At 37.2% G+C, this 23,642-nt stretch overlaps 1 protein-coding gene across 2 annotated transcripts in view; it reads right to left on the reverse strand.

Moving 5' to 3' along the window:
* LOC149839352 (pre-mRNA-splicing factor ATP-dependent RNA helicase DEAH1-like) overlaps window positions 1-22,893 on the reverse strand; it is a 105,354-nt gene extending 82,461 nt beyond the window's left edge. The window contains exons 1-5 of one of the 2 annotated variants that reach the window (XM_090002487.1): window positions 22,534-22,893; window positions 3,570-3,710; window positions 3,311-3,441; window positions 1,856-2,056; window positions 1,702-1,764 (exon numbers count right to left, since the gene is read on the reverse strand). In XM_090002487.1, coding sequence (XP_089858613.1) covers window positions 1,702-1,764; window positions 1,856-2,056; window positions 3,311-3,441; window positions 3,570-3,669 — 495 coding nt within the window. In that variant the 5' untranslated portion in view covers window positions 3,670-3,710; window positions 22,534-22,893. The remainder of the gene's footprint in view (window positions 1-1,701; window positions 1,765-1,855; window positions 2,057-3,310; window positions 3,442-3,569; window positions 3,711-22,533) is intronic. The other variant, XM_090002489.1, reaches the window with a different exon arrangement.
* Between the last annotated feature and the right edge of the window lie 749 nt (window positions 22,894-23,642).

Genomic DNA, 23,642 nt, shown 5'->3' on the forward strand with positions numbered 1-23,642 from the left:
CCCTTAGTGGATTTATATTTGTGCTTGTGAACAATGTACTTTCGCTTTCCTCTTGTTTCATTACACAATGGTGGGGTGGAATTATATATTTGAAAGATAACAACACTACACACTTATACTTAACTCATCGTCATAATCATATATTTGTTAACTAAATTTAATAATTTATGATGATATTTCAATTTTTTTCAATGTTTTGTTCTTTTGGTCCCACCTAGGCATTGACTATGCCTTTCAGGGGTCTTTCACTTAGGCTCTGCTTAGCGCTTTTGGCAACCAAAGTCACTAGAGTATGAGAACTAGAGCATGAACTAGGCATTTCTGATTCTTTTTTTTTTTTTTGCAAATCCAACCCTACAAATGCGTTCAGTAGGGTCACTAGTATATGAGAACTAAAGTGTGAACTGAGATTTTCACAGGTTTTTTGTGTTTTTTCTTAGACCTGACCTTACGGATGTGATCTACATGTTTGGCTTTAAAGGGATCGGCTCTTGAATCATCTGATTGCAATGAATAAGCAGGATTTTTTATAGCTTGAAAATCAATGGCTCAAAATTTGTGTAAATATTCAAGCATCTAAAATTGTGCTTTTTTGTCAAAAAAACATATGATCTAACAGTCTATTCCTAGCAAATGGACCATGCTCAATGCATCTGCAGGGTCGGATTTGTAAAAAAAAGCATCAGAAATGCTTAATTCACACCCGAGTTCGCATATTCTAGTGGCTATATATATGGTCACCACCATTTTCCAGCTACTGGCCTTATGATGTGAATCTTCCAGAGTCTCCTGTCTTATCTAAAAATGTCACCACCTACTATTTTAAATCCCCTTTAGAATCCTCCTCCTCCAAAGGAATATTTTTGGCTTTACAATAGAATCCACAGAACAGCTCCAAAGCAGTCACCCACCGTAGTTGTTTTTTAATGAAGGAATTTCAAGTCTTAAAGTGAAGGGATAAAATAGGCAAACGTTTCTTTACTGCCATATGAAGTAGTCTTCTTGGGGAAAAGCACCATTAAAATCCTCATGCAAGCTAAATAAGGCATTAGCCTTTTAGGGTCTCTGCAATCCTCCATAGAAATACCCATCCCTAAACTGATGAGATCCTTCAGACCATGGCCACTCTTTTTCCATCAATCAGCAACTAGGAAGGTGCAAAAATTCATCACACGAGCAAACCCATTCAGTATAATTCCTTAACCACATTCAAAACATAACACCATCTTGTGCCTCATAAATCAGGTTCTAAACATAAATAATGGATTTTATTATGATGTCACTTCAACCCTGTCACACGGATACTCCATTTTGATTGTCGTTCCATATCCCTTTATGTACAAGTCATATTGAAAATTTCATAAAAATGGCTGTGTCCCCGTATCCATGTGATATAGCTTCAACCTAGTTGGATTGGACTCCTGGTCCATTGAAACAGGAAGGATCTAAGTAGAAGCATCAGCTACAAGAGGTTAGCATTAAAGTTGTAGCAATGTATGGCATTGCAAAGCTTGGGATGAAGTATTAAGCTCTTAGCCATTTTGGATTTATTTGTCCATTTGAAAGGAGGGAAAAAGGACAAAAGAAACAGAATGAAACACAACAAGAATACAGAACCAACACTGATGCATATTCACATGCAATCACATGCATATGCACTGCAAAAACTCGCTCTCTTCTTAAATAAGTCATGAGACGTACCTCTAGTTCATCATCATCGGAGGATCCAACTTCTACTTTTCTCCTAACTGCTGGTACAGAAACCTTCAACATTAATCAAATGTTACTATAACAACTTAAGGTAACAAACAATATGCTACAGATATATGAGTTATGACACGGTATGGTATAATACCTCATTGTCATCCTCTTCTTCTTCGTCTTCTTCTTGCTTTTGCCTCTTCCTTCTAATATGCTTAGATCGAGCATGGGAATGCTTGGATGGAACTGGTGAGAGTGTAGATCCCCCATCCTCCTCATCGTCAGCATCTAGAAGTGTGTAATCCATTTGCTTCCTGGCAAACAGTGCAGCTTCTTTCTCTGCCTTTTGGTAACTCTGATATCATACGAAAACAAGGTATCATTATTTAGAAATATGCAAGTCATTAGCTTGCTAGCAAATAGTACAACTTTCTATGCTTTTTGGTAACTCATCATAGGAAAATTATACTAAAATATATTTAACAAACTTCACAAACGCAAGAGAATTATAATTTGATTCTTCTGCTAGATGCTATCTTTCTTTTAAAAAAAAATCTTCCACTAAGATGTGCCTCTTAAACTCCTAATAATGGAAGCATCAGGTGTCCATAACGATATCAATCCTAAAAGGTAAAAAAATGTCCAAATATATGTTTGGTTCCAGGTAAAAATATTGAGACAATATTAACTCTTCCTATAGCAAATGTATATATATATACATATATATATTGGATCAAGACAAATAAGGTTATCTCTATCACTATATCAAATATCACCCATTTAAAGACTACTTTCAAGCCAGCTTGATTTTAGTGAATATTCAATACATTAGATTCAATTTGCATTGACTAGTAGCCTGCTGACTCTCAAAAATGCTTGAAGGTCAAGATAAAAGAATATGTTATGCTGCAGGCAGATGTCTATAACACTTTTACACCACTGGCTGCTGCATGTTCCAAGCATATAGATATGCAGATCACTCCTAAGAAAATGTCAGGCTTAACATCCATAACAGCAAATCTAGTGATAGATGAGCAATGTTAATAACATAAGAAAATATTCATGGTATTTTTGACATCATCAGTTGTTACATGGTACCCAATCATATAGATAATTAGATCACTCCTACCAAATTTTTAGGATCATTATTAGTTGTTTTTTATACACCAAGCTGATTATTGCAATGTGCGCAACAAAAAAAGGCTCAGATCCATTTACTGCTTTTATAAGAAATTAGTAAATACTGAATTAAGTTATTTTGTAGCAAGATAGAAATCATAGAATTAACAACTGAATATATAAGCAGAAATATACAACAAAAATATGGGTTCATATAGATAGTCTAACAAATGCCATCCCTTATGGACAGATGGACAGTTTCTCATAATGGTACGTTGCAATCTAGATATCTTCATTCGGACAGTTTCTCATAATGGTAAGTTGCAATCTAGATATCTTCATTCATATTCACACCTTCAATTTTGCCTAACCCAAAAATGACAAGGAACAACAAACAAACTAAATAGATAAAGAAAAAGAACATCAATGGAGCAAGGAATACCTCAATTATTTAAGACAATGATTTATAACGCTATAAATCAAATCTTACATTTAAGCCAGCAGCCTTATGTGGAACTCTAGAATAGATCTCTTCAGCAAATTTGTATGTCTCTGTTGATGATGAGAACCCATTCTCAACAAGCTTTTGAACCACATCAGTTGGTGAAGCCGATTTCTTTGCTGTGAAGATTCATACATCATTGAATAAGAATATGCACATAAACATTTTGAATTCCAGGTGTAACAGGTGGTAAAGAAAAATCCAAAGAGTTGAAGCTTAAACTTGAATATACAAATAGGTCGCTTACATATTCCAATAACAAAGGTCACGATGGCTTGCTGTGAATAGCCCAAGAGTGAGAACAAGTTCTCAGAGACCCAAGTCCGTAGGTGCGCATCATCTCCCATTTCTTACTTTCCAAATATATGATGGGATTAAATCAGCTACACTGAATCAAAAAAGAGAAGGAATTTACACCAATCCAAATGAGATAGTTGTATAAAAAAAAGCAATCTAAGAAACAAGAATAAAGTGCTTAAAATAATAAAATGACATAAACATAAAGATCTTCTGCAAAAGTTGAATAAATAACTAGAGGTGAAATCCAACAATAAACATTTTCCAAGGGGATAGAGAAAAGAAGAAAGCAAAAAAGAAAATAACCTTAATAGCCAAAGGTACCAAAAACACATCATTCACAAATATAGGATACCTGGCTTTCCCAAACACGTGAAGAGGGAACCTGAACTTCACAAAAGGAAACCATGGGAAATCTTAATTAAAGGTAATTAAGATCATAAGACTATGTTTAACCCATCCAATTTAATACAAAGTGGACCATATGTTACTGAACCAATGTTGTGAAAGCATACTGGAACCCGTATCTTGAGGCTATAACGGTACTACGATGCTTTGTATCTTATCGTGCGATATGAAATGATTTTTACAACATTGCACTGAACATTTTTAATTGACTACATAGCAGCAATTGGGATGTTCATACTTTTTTTTTATGATGAAACAAGGATATATCTAAGATGTTAACGTGAGAACATGGATGCGGAACTTCAATTGGTTTTGTCCTCATATTCATATGAACTTGGACATAGACATACAGTTCAAGATTATGGTGGGAGATGCATCATTACTTTCCTGTACATTGAAAACCTTACAGCAAAAGCCCAAGATTTCTCAAACCATCAAAAACTCTAAGGCCCGTTTGGATGACAGCTTTAAAACCCTGGTTTGCTGAAGACCAGATTTTCTGAAAACTTGGTTTAAAACCTGGCTTTTTAAACACCCTTAAAACCTAGTTTTGCTGTTTGGATGACAACTGCTAATCTAGTTTTAAACCTGGTTATTTGAAAGTGCTGTTTGAATGACAATAAACCTGGTTTTCACCAGAAATATAACAAGTCATTTTAAGAATCACATTTTTTTAGTAGAAAATAGTTTTGGATCATGTAATTGTGTCCATGTATGTTTTTCAAGATCTTCAAAAATTAATGGCCTGTAACTTACTAAACTTTTATGACTTGAAAAATCATATTTTATGTTCAAAAACATGATCCAAAGTGTGGTTCTTATCAAACAAACTATGATGAATACATCTATAAGTTTGATTGAGAAGATGCAGCCTACACCTATAGTTTATAGTTTTATACTAAGTGGGCGTAGTTATATGCATAGTACACACACTTTCTATAAATAAGCAAGAGACAATTTTCCTTGGTTCCACTATGTTCTTCAGGAAGCAAGAAAAAAAAAGGTAATTTCAATTCCTCCTCACTAAATCTAACTCTTATAGTCTACAATTGTAAAGAAAAATCAGCGATCAGTAACATGGATTTCTAGCAGTTTTTGCTTTTACAAGTTGGGCAAAGGCATCTGGTAGTGTAGGCATTCAAAGCTAGAAATAATTGATCACTTGCAAAAACAAGATCATTTGGAGGACTTGGATAAACTCATAGAATTGACAAGCTGATCAACTTTGATTGACTGTTGACAATGAAATAAACATGAACTAACAAGTAGAAAATATGAACCATTCTCACAACAAGAATGCTACACATCAATACTAAATTGTGGCAAGAATGATTAAAACCAGAAGTACCCATGAGATAAAATTATTTACTCGAGTAGCACCACTTCAAAGAGAATTGAAGTTACAACTACTCAACAATTACCTTGGACCATAAGATTTAAAATTCAAGAAACACAATAAGAATGGTTAAACAAGGCCTTTAACTTAAAATTCCAACTTATACAAGGATCGAGTCTATGGAACCGAATGTAAAAAAATAATACCAACTTTTTGTCAAAAATATCCGTCATGCCATTCTTGCTTCTGTTATGGTCTGTCAAATTTTGCATATGTGCACGCCCATGATTAAAGTGGAGAAGAAAAGTACAAAAACAAGACTCATCTTCCTCCCGTTACAGATGATTTTGTCAAAATTTGCAAGGATGCAAAAAGCAGTAAGCCATCTTTGTCTCATCTTCTTAATTTTAATATCCTCTTGAAAATCAGACACAAAGCAGCTCCTTACTACTACAGTAGTAATTTTACATGACAGGATTACCTCAGTTGCAGGATTTCTGATCATTCAACTGAATCGAAATGGATCAAAAGTAATAACAGTTTCAAGTCTTAATAAGAGCAGTGATGGTTTCATCTTATATGTGTTCCTCAGTATATGACTTGGGAGTTGGGACCTCTGATTGGCTGTCAAGTGGCATGTACTGAGCCACGATGGCTCTGATTTCTGAGTCCATATATAGGTAGAAGAATTCAAACAGAGAAACAATGTGACCAACCATAGCAATGTATGCTACCAGTCAAAAGTCACCAGCTTATTGGCATGTATAGAGATAATTTACATACATTTTTTTATGCAAATAGGCTAATAGACTATGAAGTAAAGTTTAATCTAGTAATAAAACAATTTAACCCAAAAGATTCACAAGTTCCCCAAGAACAATAAACATGGTTTCACTGAAAAAACAAGTTTAACTCAAAAAATAGTGCTAGTCCAGACTACCCATTTGTCGACCTAAAACAAAGCCTTATCATGGCTCATCAAGGATTACCAATGCACCAGTCAATAACTCTAACTAGGTCCCCAATTTTCAACCAATGTCCAACCTGACACTGTGGAGTATCACCACTGGTGAGTTGAATAACCATCAAGTACATACATCTCTTTTTTATTTAATGAAAATTCTAATAATTATTGGAACCATTAATTTGTAAATTTCACATTTTGTGTTTTTCTAGTTGAGGGCTAGGTCACAGGGACTCGACAAAACAGGTGCCGCACCCGCATCGACGCGACACGGGTGCGCGTGCGGGTGCGGCACCGGGTGCGGTCAACACACCCCTGGGTGCGGTCAATGCACCCAGGGTCATTTTCACCTACTTTTCGGCGTTAAAAAAAATCCCCGATGAAAAGGAGGATTAGGTCAAAAAAATTGCCCTAATCTCTCCTCTCCCGCTCAGCTCGAGCTCTCTCCTACTGACGCCCCAGCGCCACCTCATAGGCTCCTCCTCTCCTTTCGCAGGTACGTACCCTCTCTCGCTCTCTTCTTGTGTCAACAGGGGAGGGGCCGAGCCCCCCCTGCTCCCTCTGATTTCGGCAGGGGAGGGGTCGAGCCCCCCCCCCTTCAATCTCTTGTTGGGTCGGCAGGGGAGGGGTTGAGCCCCTCCTCTAGCTCTCTTGTTGGGTCGGCAGGGGAGGGGCTGACCCCCCCCTGCTCCCTTTGTTTTCGGCAGGGGAGGGGTCGAGGCACCCCCTCTCACTGAGCCCCCCTTGCTCCCTCTGTTTTCGGCAGGGGAGGGACTGAGCCCCCCACCCTGCTCCCTTTGATTTCAAGGGAGGGGCCGAGCCCCCCCCCCCTGCTCCCTCTGTTTTCGGCAGGGGAGGGGGTCGAGCCCCCGTCCCTTCTCCCTCTTATTTCAGGGAAGGGGCTGCGTCCCTCCCTGTTTTTGGCAGGGGAGGGGTAGATCCCCCCTCCTTGCTCCTGATTTTATATATATTTTTATATCAAGATAATGTCTGTATAATTGATTTGAAATTTTGAATGTATTTTTTTTGTGTTTTCAAGATAAAAATGACGGATAAAGAAAAAGGATTTGCGTCATCCTTATCCCAACATGTGAGTTTTGCTGCTAGTTTTGTTGATAGTTGTAGTGGGATTGATGATGTGGGGCCACTATGGGTACATGTAGATAAACTTGCAAAAGCTGGAGAAGGAGGTGGTGGAAACAAAAGATTTTGATGCAAGCTCTGCGAAAGAGATTTTGTTGGGTCTTACACAAGAGTGAAGGCTCATTTGTTGAAGATATCAGGATATGGCATTTCAGGATACGGAAAAGTTGATGAGGCAATACGAAGACAATACAAGAAAATACAAGAAGAATATGAGAAGAGAAAGGCAATGACAGATTCTTGTGCAGTTAGTGTGTCATTTGCAACCCACCAAGAAGATGCTGAAAAAAAATCAATATAGGAGGTAGAGGAACAATACAAGCAGCATTCAATACATATGGGAGAGAAGAATTTGATAGAAAAGCTAGGAGGTATTTTTATTCTAGTTCACTCTCATTTAATGCGGCTAGAAATCATTATTGGAAGGATTTAGTAACATCCTTGGCAAATTGTAATTTGAGTGGCTATGTGCCTCCAAGTTCAGAAAAAATATGAACCACACTTCTTGCAGAAAAGAAGGCGAATGTGGAGAGGTTGTTGGAGATTAAAAAATATTCATGGGAGCAAAATGAAGTTTCTATTGTGTCTGATGGATGGACAGATATTCAAAGGTTTTCATTGATCAATTTCATTGCTTGTTCGCTTAGTGGCCCAATATTCTTGAAAGCAGTTGATGCATCTGGAGAATATAAAAATGCAGAGTATTTGAAGAAATTGTTTATAGAAGTCAGAAAAGAAGTGGGTAATTAGAAAGTGGTACAAATTATTACAGACAATGCTCCAGTTTGTAAAAGTGCAGCGTTGAGTTTGGAGAGTGAGTACCCTCATATTTTTTAGACTCTCTGTGTAGCACACAGCTTAAATCTGACCCTAAAGAGCATCTGCAAGCCCAAAGAAGAAAGAAAACTCACAAGCATATGCTTTATGTTCATGGATCGAAGATTCAAAAAGAAATGTCAAAAGCATTAGGAATTTTGTTGTTAACCACCATCGTGCTAATGTTATATTTAATGGGCATTCTGACCTGAAATTGTTGAAGGTCGCTGAAACACGTTTTGCATCCATCATTTTGATGGTGAAGAGGATTAAAAGAGTGAAGAATGCTTTGATTAACATGGTGACTGATGAAAATTGGACATTCTATCGTGTTGATGATTATATCAAGGCTGAAGAAATTAAAAAATGCATTCTTGATGATGAGTTTTGGGACAGAGTGTTATACTTCCTTCAATTTACGCAACCTATTTGGGAAATGTTAAGAGAAGTTGATAAGGATAGGTCCATGTTTCACAGAGTTTATGAAATGTGGGATAATATGATTGAAAAAATACAAGTTATAGTTTTCAAGCATGAAAAAAAAAATCCTGCATTTGATGATACAGAATTTTTTAATCATATTTATTCAATTTTAGTCAGAAGATGGGATAAAAGCAGCACTCATTTGCATTGCATGGCACATTCTCTTAATCCAAAATATTATGCAAATAAGTGGCGGGCTGGTGGTATTGGTCGTGTCCCTCCAAATTTAGACTTAGAGCTATCAAGACATAGAAATATGTGTATGACAAGACTTTTTTCAGAAGCATATCTTTTACATCAAGTCACACAAGAGTTTGAAAATTTTTCATCTTCGAGATTATATGGACCGGCATTATTCACGAGAGAATAGGATAATATAGATCCTATCACATGGTGGTCAACATTTGGATCAGAAACACCTCTTCTCCAACGTCTTGCATTAAGATTGCTATCGCAACCTGCTAGTTCATCTTGTTGTAAAAGAAATTTGATCACATATTCTCAAATCCACAACATGAAGAGAAACAAACTCACTAGCAAGCGTGCAGAGGATTTAGTATATGTTCATTCAAATCTTTGATTACTTTCGCGAACCAATGATGAATACAGGTACTAATTTATTCTCTTAGTTATTTGATTATTTCTTAGTTTTTCATTTAAATATACTTGTATTGTATTTAACATTTTCAAATTTTGTTTGTAACGCAAACAAGAAACATCCAAATTTTTGGATGTAAACCCAGAATAGTGTGACTTCAAGAGAGAGCATGATTTCAACATAACAAGCATGGATTTAGTTGAGCCCAGTATTCCTTCTAATGATGCATTTGATGATGAAGAAGAAAATTATTAAGATCAATTACTTCATCAGGATATACTTTGGTATGTAATTTAGTTCTTTTTTGCTTTACTTATTTGATTGATATTTAAGTTGATTTATGTAATTGTTTTACTTATTTGATTGATATTTAGGTTGATATATTGCATGAATGATGATTGATGAATGATATTATGACAATGTTAATTGTTAAATGTTAACTGTTAAAACTTCAAAATTATATATATATATATAAATATTTATAATTTTTTTTTACATTTTTGCCCCTATCGCACCCCCACACCCTAGGTTTTTGAAAGTGCCGCACCCCCGCACCCGCACCCATGTGACATAGGTTGAGGGCAGCCCCTATCACCTGAAGTATGACAACCCAAACTGTGGCTACCCAGCATCTCTTGGGCAAGGTTATCCATTGCTAGAAAAAATAAAAACCTACATAATAAAATGTTTTTCAAGCTCTGTTCACATCAGTAAATCGGATATTTACTAACTGTAGAGATGGAAGTTCCCATCAGAAAACTACAAACATGGATATATATTATATTGAACTACTTGAAGCACAAGAAGGCTTTTGAGGCCCCAAGATTTAGTTAAATCTTTGGTCCATTCGTTCATTCATGACCAAAATTTTTTGTTTGCCTCAAATCAAACTAATGGATTCCAACAATAATTCTATTGTTAGACCAAGCAATAATTATAAATTTTATTATAACAACTTTGACAATATGATAATGAAATAATATGATAACAAATCAGTGCTACATAATAACAAACCAAGGGATTAGGTTTGATTCAGATGCACGAGTAATCAGTTACTTTTAACCAGATTATACAGGCCCCTTCCAAATTTTGCAATGGGTTGTCATGTTTTGGTTGAAAACAACTCAGAGACAACAGAATCAAATACAAATCACCCATAGAATCACATCTAGCAATGATAAGAAGCTGTACATTCACATATGAATCATGCTCATAATTAAAATATCTAAGTGAAAGGGTAAGATCTAGTAACCAATCAAAGAGGAAACACACAAAAACCAAATAGGAACCTGTAAGAGAATCAAACATGTGGAATGAGATTGGAAAGGCAGTCAGAAAATGGCAGAAAATCACATAGGTACCAACACACATAGAAAAAACATGCAAAGAAAAGAGAAACCACAAACACAGCAAATATGTAGAATGAGATTGAAATGTCAGCTAGAGAAGGGCCTCCAGACATGGCTGGTTGGAAAAGGGTCTCTCTCTCTAGAGAGAGAGAGGTTTCTGGTGATTGAGGAGAACGTCACTGGATGACTCAGGCATGCAAGGAGAGCAATGCAGCAAAGGATCAGCAGAAGAGCAGTGGAGATGAGTGTTGTCGAGTGTTGAGGGAGGCAGCAGCAAACGAGTGAAGGAAGATGAGATGGTTTCGAGGGGTTGAGTTAAGAGAGAGAGAGAGAGAGAGGATCCCTGAAAAACCAGGTTAGGGTGATGAAAAAACACCCTAAACCTTGTTTTTTCATAACCAGGTTTTAACTCAGTTTTTAGACCTAACCCGGTTTTGAGAAATCAGGGGTGTTATCCAAACATACCCAAAACCAAGTTTCTAACCTGGTTTCGGCGCATCCAAAGAGGGCTTAAGCCTCGTTTGGATGACGAGCTTAAAAAGCTTGGTTTCTACTAGTGTTATGAAAAGCGTTGATGCGTAGCGAGGCGCTCCACCAAAATCTGAGGTGAGGCGTAAGCCTCGAGGCGTAAAGCGTAAGCCTTAAAAAAAATTTGAAAACTTAAAAAAAAACTATAAAAAATATTTCAAATTACAAATAAATAAAAAATGATTTATTGATGAAGCAACAACCAACAAGTAATAAAAAATCTCAAATAAATACTGAAAAATATGAGATTAACATGTAAAAGTAACATTAATGCAACAATTCTATTTTCTACTATGTGACCTGCAATACACAGATTTGAAATTCAATCTAATTCTGTTTTCTACTATGTGACATGCAAAATATAAGCAGTGGTCTTTGAGTAAAGAGGCATCAATACAATGGCTTGAAGATGAGTAAAATTAAAGCCACAATTAAAATTATAAAAAAATAAGGTGTCAAGCATACTTAGCAATATAAGAAAACAACAAAAATAATTTAGAAACAACATATAGTAAAAATCAACCACTAATGTTGTTCTTTACCAGTTTTAAGAATAAACATTATGACCAACAGCAAGGTCAAACTAGTAACTCAGATATTCACAAATAATCATTATGTTATACCGAGCTTTTAACATAATCAGTAGCTGCCAATACAAACATGCACGCATGCACACACACATAGACACACATACACATACATATAAATGTATATACAATGCATGTTGTACAACATAAATTCTAAATATTTCATGTTGTATACCAGCCCAAAATTTAACGCTAAAAGAGAGTAGAACTCAATCGAACTGCAGACTGTTATTTCACACAGAAAAATAACAGAAAACAAAAAATATATATAAATTTCTTTCATATCTAAATGACAGAAAAATAACAAAAAATAAATTTTGTAAATGAAGAGGGGAAGGAGCATTACCTAAATGAAGAAGCTTGCGTAGCCGAGAGAGAGACCGCGTGTGAGAGACGAGAGAGAGAGAGAGAGACTGCGTGTGAGAGACGAGAGAGAGAGAGAGAGATTGTGTGTGAGAGACGAGAGAGACTATGTGAGAAAAATACGAGAGATAGAGAGAGAGACTCATGAAAACAAATATAGGGTCGGGGGCCCTTTTTTAAACCCTAATTTTTGGTCAAATGAGGACTTTGACCCCTCATTTGACCAAAATTTCAAGGCGTGCGCGCCTCATCTTGAGGCATGTCTCGCCTCGAGGAGTGCGCCTCAAGGCCTATGAGGCACACGCCTTGGGGCTTTTACGCCTTATCCTTGCGCCTCAAGGCATAAAGCCCCTCGCCTTGAGGCGAGTCGCGCTTTTTGTGCCTTGAGGCGCATTTTTAATAACACTGGTTTCTACAAACCTGGTTCCTAAAAGACCTTGAAAACCTGGTTTTGCTGTTTGGATGACAGCTACTAACCTGTATGTAACCTAGTTATCTGAAAATTTCCGTTTGGATGACAGTAGATGTGATTTTGTACATTTTTCATCAAAATAACATATAACAATTAGTTTTTAAGTAAAAATAATTTTTTCATAACTATAAAAAATTGGACTTATCCGAAAGAACCTCAATTTATCATGTGATTCACATACAACACAACAACAACAACAACTACGCCTTCATCCCAAAACAATTGGGGTCGGCGATATGAACCAACAATGAAAATCATTTTTGGTCTTCCACATGAATCCTTCTCCAATCATTTTTATCCAATGCCATGTCCTCGGTGAGGTTCAAAGCATTCATATCCTTTCCTATCATCTCCATCCAAGTCTTCCTAGGCCTACCCCGACCTCTTTTAACTAATATATTTTCCCATTTCTCCATCCTTCTAACTGGAGCATCATTAAGTCTTTGCCGAATATGTCCAAACCACCGTAAACGATTCTCTCTCATCTTATTTTCAATGGGTGCAACGCCTACCTGTAAAGAGATATTGTGGAAATATAAAGAGTGCATACAAGCACTTACAACAATGAATAAAAGAGACAATATCACAAGTCCACAAACGGACAATACAAGCACAAGCCTTTAAGAAGGCAACAATATAAAAAGCCTCTTATTGAGAAGAGAGAAAGCTCTCAAGAATAAAAATATACAAGGGGTTCACCCCTATTTATACAAGAGGGAGAGAGGAAAAGGAATGGTCAAAAGGCCTCAAAAGGAGAGCCAAAAGGGGGCTCCCATAGAGTCGTTGGGAGACCCCAACGGTCACATTTGTGACCGTTGGGGGCTCCAACGACTCTAGGGTTGGAGCCCCTTTTAGTCCTCAAAAGAAGGAAAAAAAGAATTAAAAAAATAAAACTAAAAAATACATTTTATCAAAAAAACGAAAATAGTTGTTTCCTAAAACAACTAGGTGAAATTACAAAAATACCCCTATCGGGTATTGATGTAATATACAGAATATATATATATATATATATATATATATATATATATATATATATATATGTATATATATATTAGATACATTTTAACACCCCCTTCAAACTTTACGGGGAAATGACGGAAAGTTTGCCAAGAAGAAACATGAAGCGAGGAGCCGGAAGAGCTTTAGTGAAGAAGTCCGCCAACTGATATTCTGAAGTGACATATGGAAGAGCAATAGTTCCTCGTAAGAATTCGTCACGAACATAGTGGCAATCCAATTCGATATGTTTTGTACGCTCATGAAAAGTATGATTGCTCGCAATACAAATGGCACTCTTGTTGTCGCAACATAGCTTTGAGGCTTCGATAATATCAACTCCCATGTCTTTAAGCAAACTGCGAAGCCATACAAGTTCCATTGTCGTGGTTGCCATAGCCCGGTACTCAGCTTCAGTGGATGATAGTGAAACTTTCTGTTGCTTCTTGCATCGTCAGGCAATCAAAGAGTCCCCTAAAAAGACACAAAAACCAGTAGTTGAGACTCGATCATTGGGATTACCTCCACAATCTGCATCAGTATAAGCAAGAAGATTCAAGGAAGAAGAGGAGGATAGAAATAGCCCTTTATTGATGGTATTCCGAATGTAGCGGATGATTCAGAGAACAGCACTCATATGCACAGTTGTAGGAGCATGCTGAAATTGGCTAACTGAGTGAACCGCATGAGTGATATCTGGTCTGGTGATGGTTAAATAGGTAAGAGACTCAATGAGTTGTCTGTAAGGTGTGGGATCTTCCAGAAGAACCTCATCCTCCAACCGCAATTTGGCATTAATAACCTCGGGAGTCTCTACTTTCTTATCATCAGAAATCCCAGACTTAGAACATATATCTGCAGCAAGCTTCATCTGTGACAAAATATATCTTCTAGGAGAATATGCAACCTCAATTCCAAGAAAATATCTGAGAAAACCTAAGTCAGACATATCAAAATTATCTTTTAACATATTTTTAACATTAATAATACTACTTTGATCATTCTCAGTGATAATCATATCATCAACATAAAGCAACAAAATTATGATACTAGAACCTGCATGTTTAACAAAAAGAGCAGTGTCAGTATAACAAGAATGAAATCCTAACTTTATCATGATATCACTGAAACGATCATACCAAGCCTTAGGAGCTTGTTTAAGACCATACAATGCCTTCAAAAGCCGAAGTGTTTGACCTTGCTTAATATTTATTCCGGGTGGCGGATCCATATAAACTTCTTCACTTAAACTTCCATTTAAAAAAGCATTTTTTACGTCAAGTTGATAAATAGGCCATTTTTTGGTTGATGCGACAGCTATTAAGGTCCTGACACTAGTCATTCGAGCTACGGGAGCGAATGTTTCTTCGTAATCAATGCCATATTTTTTGGAGTATCCCTTAGCAACTAATCTAGCTTTATATCGTTCTAAAGAGCCATCGCTTTTAGCTTTAACTTTGAAGACCCAGCGACAACCAATAGGTTTTTTTGTGTGAGGGTAGATTAACTATTTCCCAAGTATTCGCCTTTTTTAAAGCATTTAGTTCAACTTGCATTGCTTCAACCCAATGAGGTATAGATTTAGCTTGATTATAGTGGGCCGGTTCAAAGTAAGAATGTAGGGTTATTAAACATGCTCGATAGTTAGGAGTTAATGAATCATAGGATACAAACCTATTTGGGGGTATTGATATTCTAGAAGAATGCCAAACTTGTGGTTCCTCAGTGGATTCAGAAATTTGAGAGTATTTTTCGAGAGCACTAATAGGATTTTCTTGATTTCTTCTTGAGTAAACATTTATATTGGTATCACTATCATGAACATTTATATTTGAATCACTATCATTTGAGGGTGTTATGTCAAGAGGGGATACCTCACGAGTATCGACTATGTTTTCAAGAAAATCTTCTTGTATGTCATCAATAAGATCATATAAGAATATATAATCAATTTCATTTGTTTCTTCTATTTTATCAAAACCGTTTTCTTCTTCTAGAAATGTTACATCTTTTGAAACATATAGTTTATCATTCTTAAAATCATAACATCTAGACCCTTTTTTATTTTCACCATATCCTAGAAAAACACATTCAATTGCTTTTGGAGATAACTTATCCCTCTTATGTAATAAGACAAAACATTTGCAACCAAAAATACGAAGAAGGTTGAAATCGGGTGAAAATTTAAAGAGTTTTTCATAGGAAGAAGCATTTTTTAACTTAGAAGAGGGCATTTTATTGATTAGATAGGTTGAAGTTAGAACGGCTTCGGCCCAAAACTTCTTTGGAATATTCCTAGAAACAAGTAATGTTCTAGCGGTTTCTATAATGTGCCTATGTTTCCTTTCCGCTAGGCCATTTTGTTGGGGAGTCCTAGGACAAGACTTTTGATGGCAAATGTCATTTTGGGTTAAATAGTTTTGGAATTCGTGAGATAAGTATTCGCCACCGGAATTGAATCTTAAAATAGATATGTTACTTTGAAATTGATTTTGAACTTTTTTATGAAAATCTTTAAAGAAAGTAAATACTTCTGACTTATGACTAAGGAAATAAATCCAAACATACCGAGTAAAATCATCAATAAACGTAACATAATATGAATAGCCCCCTTTAGACATAACCAGAGAAGGCCCCCAAACATCCGAATGCACCAATTCAAAAGGCCTTGATGAAAGAAAAGTTCTAGTTAGAAATAGAATAGACTTCATTTTTCCAAAAATGCAATCTTCGCAATTAATTTCTTTTTCCTTACAAAATTTGTTTCAAAAAGGAAAGAGATACATTTTGGAATAACTTGGATGACCAAGTCTTTTATGCCAAGTTTCCATGCTTTTTTCTTGGACATAAGAACAAAAATAGTTTGTAGGGAGATCAAGATGGTTCATATAATAGAGGTCTCCCATTCTATGGCCTTGCGCAATCCGCTTCCCGGACCGGAGATTCTGCACAAAGCAACCATTAGATGAGAAAGATATTTCACATCCATGGTCGGCAATTTGAGAAACCGAAAATAGGTTTAAATTTAGTTTGGGAACAACTCTTACTTTTGGAACACAAAAAATTTATGAATCTTTAAAAGAGCCAATACTTGAAATTTTTAAAAAGGTTCCATCGGCCGTAGAGACACAAAAGTCCTTTGAATTGGTGCAAACATCACTAAGTGCATTTTCATGAGGGGTCATATGAAAAGAAGCTCCGGAGTCAAGGATCCAAGAATACGTACGATGTTGAAGCAATAGCCGCACCCGATATGGAGGAAGAAACTTTTAACATTTGTTGGAGAGCCATAGATATTTGTCCAAGAGTTTCTTTGATGTCATTGTTCTTGCCTTCATCTTCTTTGGTGATAGTTTCTTCAAGAGAGGCAACTTTAGGCTTGAAGGTTCCAATAAGCTTTGGACAAGCGGGTCTAATGTGACCCGGCTCATTGCAATAATGACAAACAATCATTTTTCTTCCTCCATTGTAGTTTCTTTGTTTCCCAAAATGAAGAGGCTTATAGGTTCTAACATTGTTACCCGGTTTTGATACGGCAAGGACTTCATCAACATGCTTACTCATGCCAAGCCTTGTCTCCTCTTGAGTGATTTCGGCAATAGCATCCTCAATAGGAGGAAAAATAGATCTATGGAGAAGTGAAGATCTCACTTGCTCAAATTCGGGACGTAGCCCAAAAAGAAATTGAAACAATCGCTCTTGTTCCATTTGTTTTTGCCTTAAATCAATATCTTCCATAGAAACCCATTTTGGCTCCAAGAGAGCCAATTCATCCCATAGTGGGTTTAGGGCACTATAATAGTCTTGAATGCTAGAATCACCTTGCTTGGTGGTTCTAATCTTTTCTTGCAAGAAGTATGCTCTTGCAAGATCCTTTTGGGTATACATACCCTTCATAAAGGACCAAGCCTCATTGGCTCTACGAAATTTAGCTATATTAGCACATACCTTAAGCTCCACATTGTTCATAAACCACGCAAGGATTTTTGCGTGATTGCTTTCCCAATCTTCCACTTCCTTTTGATGACTTTCAATGGCCTTGAGGCGAGCATTTCCTTCAAGAGCCTTTTCTTGACCTTCTTCTACCTTCGTGAGCATAAGCTTAGGTTCCGGAACGGTACCCATGACAAGACCCCAAAGCTTCTTTCCTTTGAGATTATTTTCCATTGTCGATGCCCACATCATATAATTCTTTCCATTGAGCTTGAAAGATAGGTCAATCTTTGTCTCCATGATGTTGCCAAGAAGTGAGAAGATGTCCACTAAATATGAGATACACGAACCACACCTTTCCTTCAAGAATCAAGTGGCTCTGATGCCATGTAAAGAGATATTGCGGAAATATAAAGAGTGCATACAAGCACTTACAACAATGAATAAAAGAGACAATATCACAAGTCCACAAACGGACAATACAAGCACAAGCCTTTAAGAAGGCAACAATATAAAAAGCCTCTTATTGAGAAGAGAGAAAGCTCTCAAGAATAAAAATATACAAGGGGTTCACCCCTATTTATACAAGAGGGAGGGAGAGAGGAAAAGGAATGGCCAAAAGGCCTCAAAAAGAGAGCCAAAAGGGGGCTCCCATAGAGTCGTTGGGAGCCCCCAACGGTCACATTTGTGACCGTTGGGGGCTCCAACGACTCTAGGGTTGGAGCCCCTTTTAGTCCTCAAAAGAAGGAAAAAAAGAATTAAAAAAATAAAACTAAAAAATACATTTTATCAAAAAAACGAAAATAGTTGTTTCCTAAAACAACTAGGTGAAATTACAAAAATACCCCTATCGGGTATTGATGTAATATACCAAATATATATATATATATATATATATATATATATATATATATATATATATATATATATATATATATATTAGATACATTTTAACACTACCTTCTTACGTATCTCCTCGTTCCGAATCTTATCTTTTATTGTATTTCCACACATCCATCTAAGCATACGCATCTCAGCTACACTCATTTTTTGAATATGATGTCTCTTGTCAGCCCAACATTCCGTACCATATAGTAAAGCAGGCCTAATAGTCGTCCTATAAAACTTTCCCTTCAACCGCAATGGCATTCTACGATCACACAACACTCAAGTTGCACTTTTCCATTTCATTCACCCAACCTTTATCCTATGATTTACATCTCCATACTTTTGAATGATAGATCTCAAATATTTGAAACAATCATCCACCGGTATTTCTTGCTCACCAAGCTTCACTACTTCGTTGCTTACTAAACTGACATTCCATATATTATGTTTTACTCTTACTCAACTTAAAACCTCTTGCTTCCAATGTTTGTCTCCATAATTCTAACTTAGCATTAACCCCAGCTCTAGACTCATCAATCAAAACAATATCATCAACAAACAACATACACCACGGCACATTTTTTTGAATTGATCTTGTAAGCTCATCCATCACTATAGCAAATAGGAAAGGGCTTAAAGAAAATCCTTGATGTAACCCAACCGTTATAGGAAAATTGGTTGTCACCCCTCCACAAGTGCGGACATTGGTTACTACTCCTTCATATATATCTTTAATTATACTAATGTACCTGAGAGAAACACATTTCTTCATCATTGTCCACCAGAGAACGTCCCTAGGTACTCTATCGTATGCCTTCTCCAAATCAATAAAAACCATATGCAAATCTTTGTTCCTCTCTCTATTTCTCTCAATAAGTTGTCTAAGAAGATGTATAACTTCCATAGTTGATCTTCCAGGCATAAAACCAAATTGATTCTCCGATATCATGACAACCTTCCTCAACCTAGACTCAATCATCCTCTCCCAAAGTTTCATAGTATGACTCATGAGTTTTATACCACGATAGTTTATGCAATCTTGTATATCACCCTTATTCTTATATAGAGGCACCAAAGTACTCTTCCTCCACTCATTAGGCATTTTATTTGTCCGCCAAATCTTGTTAAAAATATTTGTTAATCATTCTAAACCTTTCTCTCCCAAGCATTTTCAAGCCTCGATAGGTATACCATATGGGCCAACTGCCCTTCTTGATTTCATTTTCTTCAAAGCCTCTACAATTTCTTTCTTTTGAATCTTGCGCATGAAGTCACGATTCATCTCATGAAAAGGAATGGACAAGTTTCCAAGATCCTGAGCATGACTTTCATTAAATAGCTTATCAAAATAATCTTTTCATCTCTCCTTAATCTCCTCATTTTGACTAAAACCCTTTGTGTTTCATCTTTGATACATCTAATCATACCCAGATCCCTCGATTTTCTATCTCTCATCTTTGCAAGCCTATAAATATCCTTCTCGCCCTCTTTGGTATCTAACTTGTCATAAACCTCCTTATATACCTTATCCCTCGCGTTTCGAACTACTTTTTTAGCTTCCTTCTTTGCTATCATATACTTCTCCAAATTCTCATTATCACGACTCTTATTTAGATTTCTATAACACTCTCTTTTAACCTTAATAGCTAATTTGACATCCTCGTTCCACCACGATGTATCCTTACCTAGCGGTGCACCGCCTTTAGACTCACCCAATATCTCCTTAGCCACCTTTCTCATGACACCCGCTATCTTATTCCACATTGATTCTGAATCCTCCTCGAGACACCAATCAGCTTCCTTAACTACCTGCTCTACAAACATTCTTTGTTTAGCTCCTTTCAGTGCCCACCACTTAATTCTAGGGTCTATCCTATGTCTATCCATTTTGCGACATTGTCTAATTCTAAGATCTAAAATTAAGACTCTATGTTGTGTAGCTACACTTTCTCCCGTTATAACCTTACGATCGATGCAACAACCCCTATCTCTCTTTCTAAGTAGGAAAAAATCTATCTGACTCGTATTAACCCCACTTTTAAATGTTACTAGGTGAGACTCCCTCTTCCTAAACCAAGTGTTTGCTAAGATCATATCATAAGACAAACCAAAATCTAAAATCCTTTCTCCACTTTCGTTTCTTTCTCCTATACCATAGCCTCCATGGATACTCTCAAATCCATCCTTACTAATGACTATATGTCCATTAAGGTCACCGCCGATGAAAAGCTTTTCACCATAAGATATCTCTTGTACTACTCCATCTAAATCTTCCCAAAATTGACGCTTAGTGAAATCATCTAAACCTACTTGAGGTGCATAAACACTAATAATATTAATAATATCCGTACCTAATACTAATTTAATAAGTAAAATCCTATCACACTTCCTACGGACCTCAACTACATTATCTCTAAACTCACGACTCATAACAATCCTTACTCCATTCCTATTTCTACTTATTCCTGTATACCAAATCTTATATCCCCGAGGTTCTATCACTTTTGCCTTTTCACCTACCCATTTGGTCTCTTGTAGACATAAAATATCAATCTTTCTCCTACACATAACATCTACTAACTCTACCAACTTACCAGTTAAAGACCCTATGTTCCAAGTGGCTAACCTAATTTTATGGTCTTGGACTTCTTTACCCCCACCCGTCCAACAAAGTGAGGGAACCCTTGCCTATTTGACACCGCACCCGGGTGTCGGTGTGACGCGTCGCTTCCGGGCGACGACCTAGCAATCCTTGCCCATTTATCACTGCCTCCGGGCCTATAGAGTACAGTGTGTCGCTCAGTAGGGAACGCCCCAACGAAATTCTCATATTGGTTCATATTCATGTGATTCACATAATAAAAAAAAAGGGAAGCATTAACTTGAGCATTTAAAACGTCCAACACTATCAAAATATCCTATTTATGTCATATCTTATTTTAAAAGAAAAAAAGCAGCAAGCTAAGCAAAGGGTCTACTATACTATGTGTTTTGGCTACTCCTTTGTGTGCATCCAACATCAATGGAAGGAAACCCACTGCAAACAATTGCACGTGCATATCCTACACAATTATCTTGGAACATGTAACGTTCAATCAGCCACACTGGTAAATGCTGCTAACTTTGTTAGCTTAATGAAGGTGATGGTCCTAAGCAAGAAACAATATCATTCACAGTTTCTCAAAGTTTCGCTGCATTTCATGAGTAATACTAATGTTAATAAAAACTCAACCACTTAAAAAATAAAGAACTGACAAAAGGAGATCAAAATAACTTAAGAGTCGAAACATCCACAGTGAGTAAACAAATATTTCAAAATATTCACCCATAACTGCGAAGGACTTAACTATATCTTGTGTGTGGCATTCTGTTATAGTTCATGTAGAAAAATAAACCATTATCTGTCCTTTATCTCCACTAGTGCTGCAAATTCTAGTCACTCAAAGAGTAACATAAAAGCATTAGATTGAGAGATAATTTGGTATTCCATATTACATAGCTATGAAAACAAGGATTGATAGATAATGCGGGTTTCTACAATGCACAACTTTAAACTTCATACTTCACATAAAAACCGATACAAGAATTGTGGAGAACGAATTATTACATAAAATTGAGTAGGTTCTTTATTACTATTGCGCAAGAAAACAAGTTGGTGTTGCAGAGAAATCATGTTAGACCCGGTAAGATGAAAAGAGCGACCATAGCATCAACAAGTATGACATAGGGCCTCACTTGCATCCTACCAAAGAGTCCAAGAGCATATGAAGATGAGTCACACGGGATGCACCCCGATGTGCAGCACTCCAAGATACCACATCCTTCTTAGAATTTCGTCAAACACTTCTTATGCACCAACATCACAATTCACCACATACCCAAAGTTTCTAATCGCCATATCTTTCTCAGAAATTCCATCAAATACTTGGCGTGCAGCCCAAACGTAGCCCGACTTAGACTATACATGAATCTAACCACATTACACGCAAAGGGGCGAACAACCGGACCCTTTTCGGCCACACACAGAGAGAGAGAGAGAGAGAGTACCTGTGCCGGAGAAAGGAGCCGGTGCTGGAGGAAGGCAGACAGAGTCAGTTCGCCGAAAGTAACGTTAGGGCAGGCGAGGGAAGCACGAGCAACAGAGGAGGGGACGAGTTGTGGGAGAGAAAGGAGAGAGGGGACACCCGCGATCGGAAATCCGATGTACCAGAGCTGGACCTAGGCCTAACAAATAACAACAAAATCAGAGGGGAGCCGATCGCCGTCGCCGGCGGCCTTGCCGGTGGCGTCCACTGAAATGGGGGAGGGGGGGGCGACAGTCGTCTACACAAACGGGGGGTGGAGGCAGCCGTCTACAGAAAGGGGGGAGGGCGAGGGGGTTTGCCTTTCCGATTTGATAAACCGAACGGTTACGGTTTCTTCCTTTTCCTTTTAAAAACGCATACCTTGGTCCGGGCAGGTCGGGTCCAGACCCGGACCCAGCGTCTGCACCCGAACCCGGAGATCGGACCGGGCCCGAACCCTCGGATCAGACCAGACCCGAATCCATGTGGGTTCCGGATCTGGGTCTGACCCGACCCTGTATCAGACTTGGACCCATTTTGGTTTCGGGTCTGGGTCTAGACCGGGTTGAGATTTGAATCCGACCCTCACCTTATTTGGACTGAATCATGAATCCGGACGTGGGACCCAATCATACTTGGGTCTTGATTTGGACTGAAGGGATCCGATCATGAATCCATTGAAACTGGATCTAGATTCAAATTGAACTGGATCAGGTTCCAAATAAGGTTAGTGTACTATTTAAACCCATATAAAATTGAACCGGTTCTGAGACCGATACTCGGTTTTCACCATTTCCTGAATGTAGATATCATGTTTTCATGAATCTATAAAAGAACAGGGATTTTCGCATTCGGTTTTAGTGGTTTATGAGCTTTTGTACATGTTTCATATCAGTTTGACTATTTTAAAACTAGTTCAGGGCCTGGATCCAGCGTGAGGATCCTGAGTTTTACCCATAAGAGCATATTTTTTGTTGTTTTTTCATGCTTTATATGTGTTTATTATTAAGAAATCATGACTTGTGAATGTCTAATGCATGCATCCTATGTTATTTAAGTTATGCATAATATTTTAAGCGTGAATTATGACTA

The sequence above is a fragment of the Nuphar pumila genome, chromosome 4 (genome assembly GCF_984573655.1).
Source record: "Nuphar pumila chromosome 4, dmNupPumi1.hap1.1, whole genome shotgun sequence".
NCBI lineage: Eukaryota > Viridiplantae > Streptophyta > Magnoliopsida > Nymphaeales > Nymphaeaceae > Nuphar > Nuphar pumila.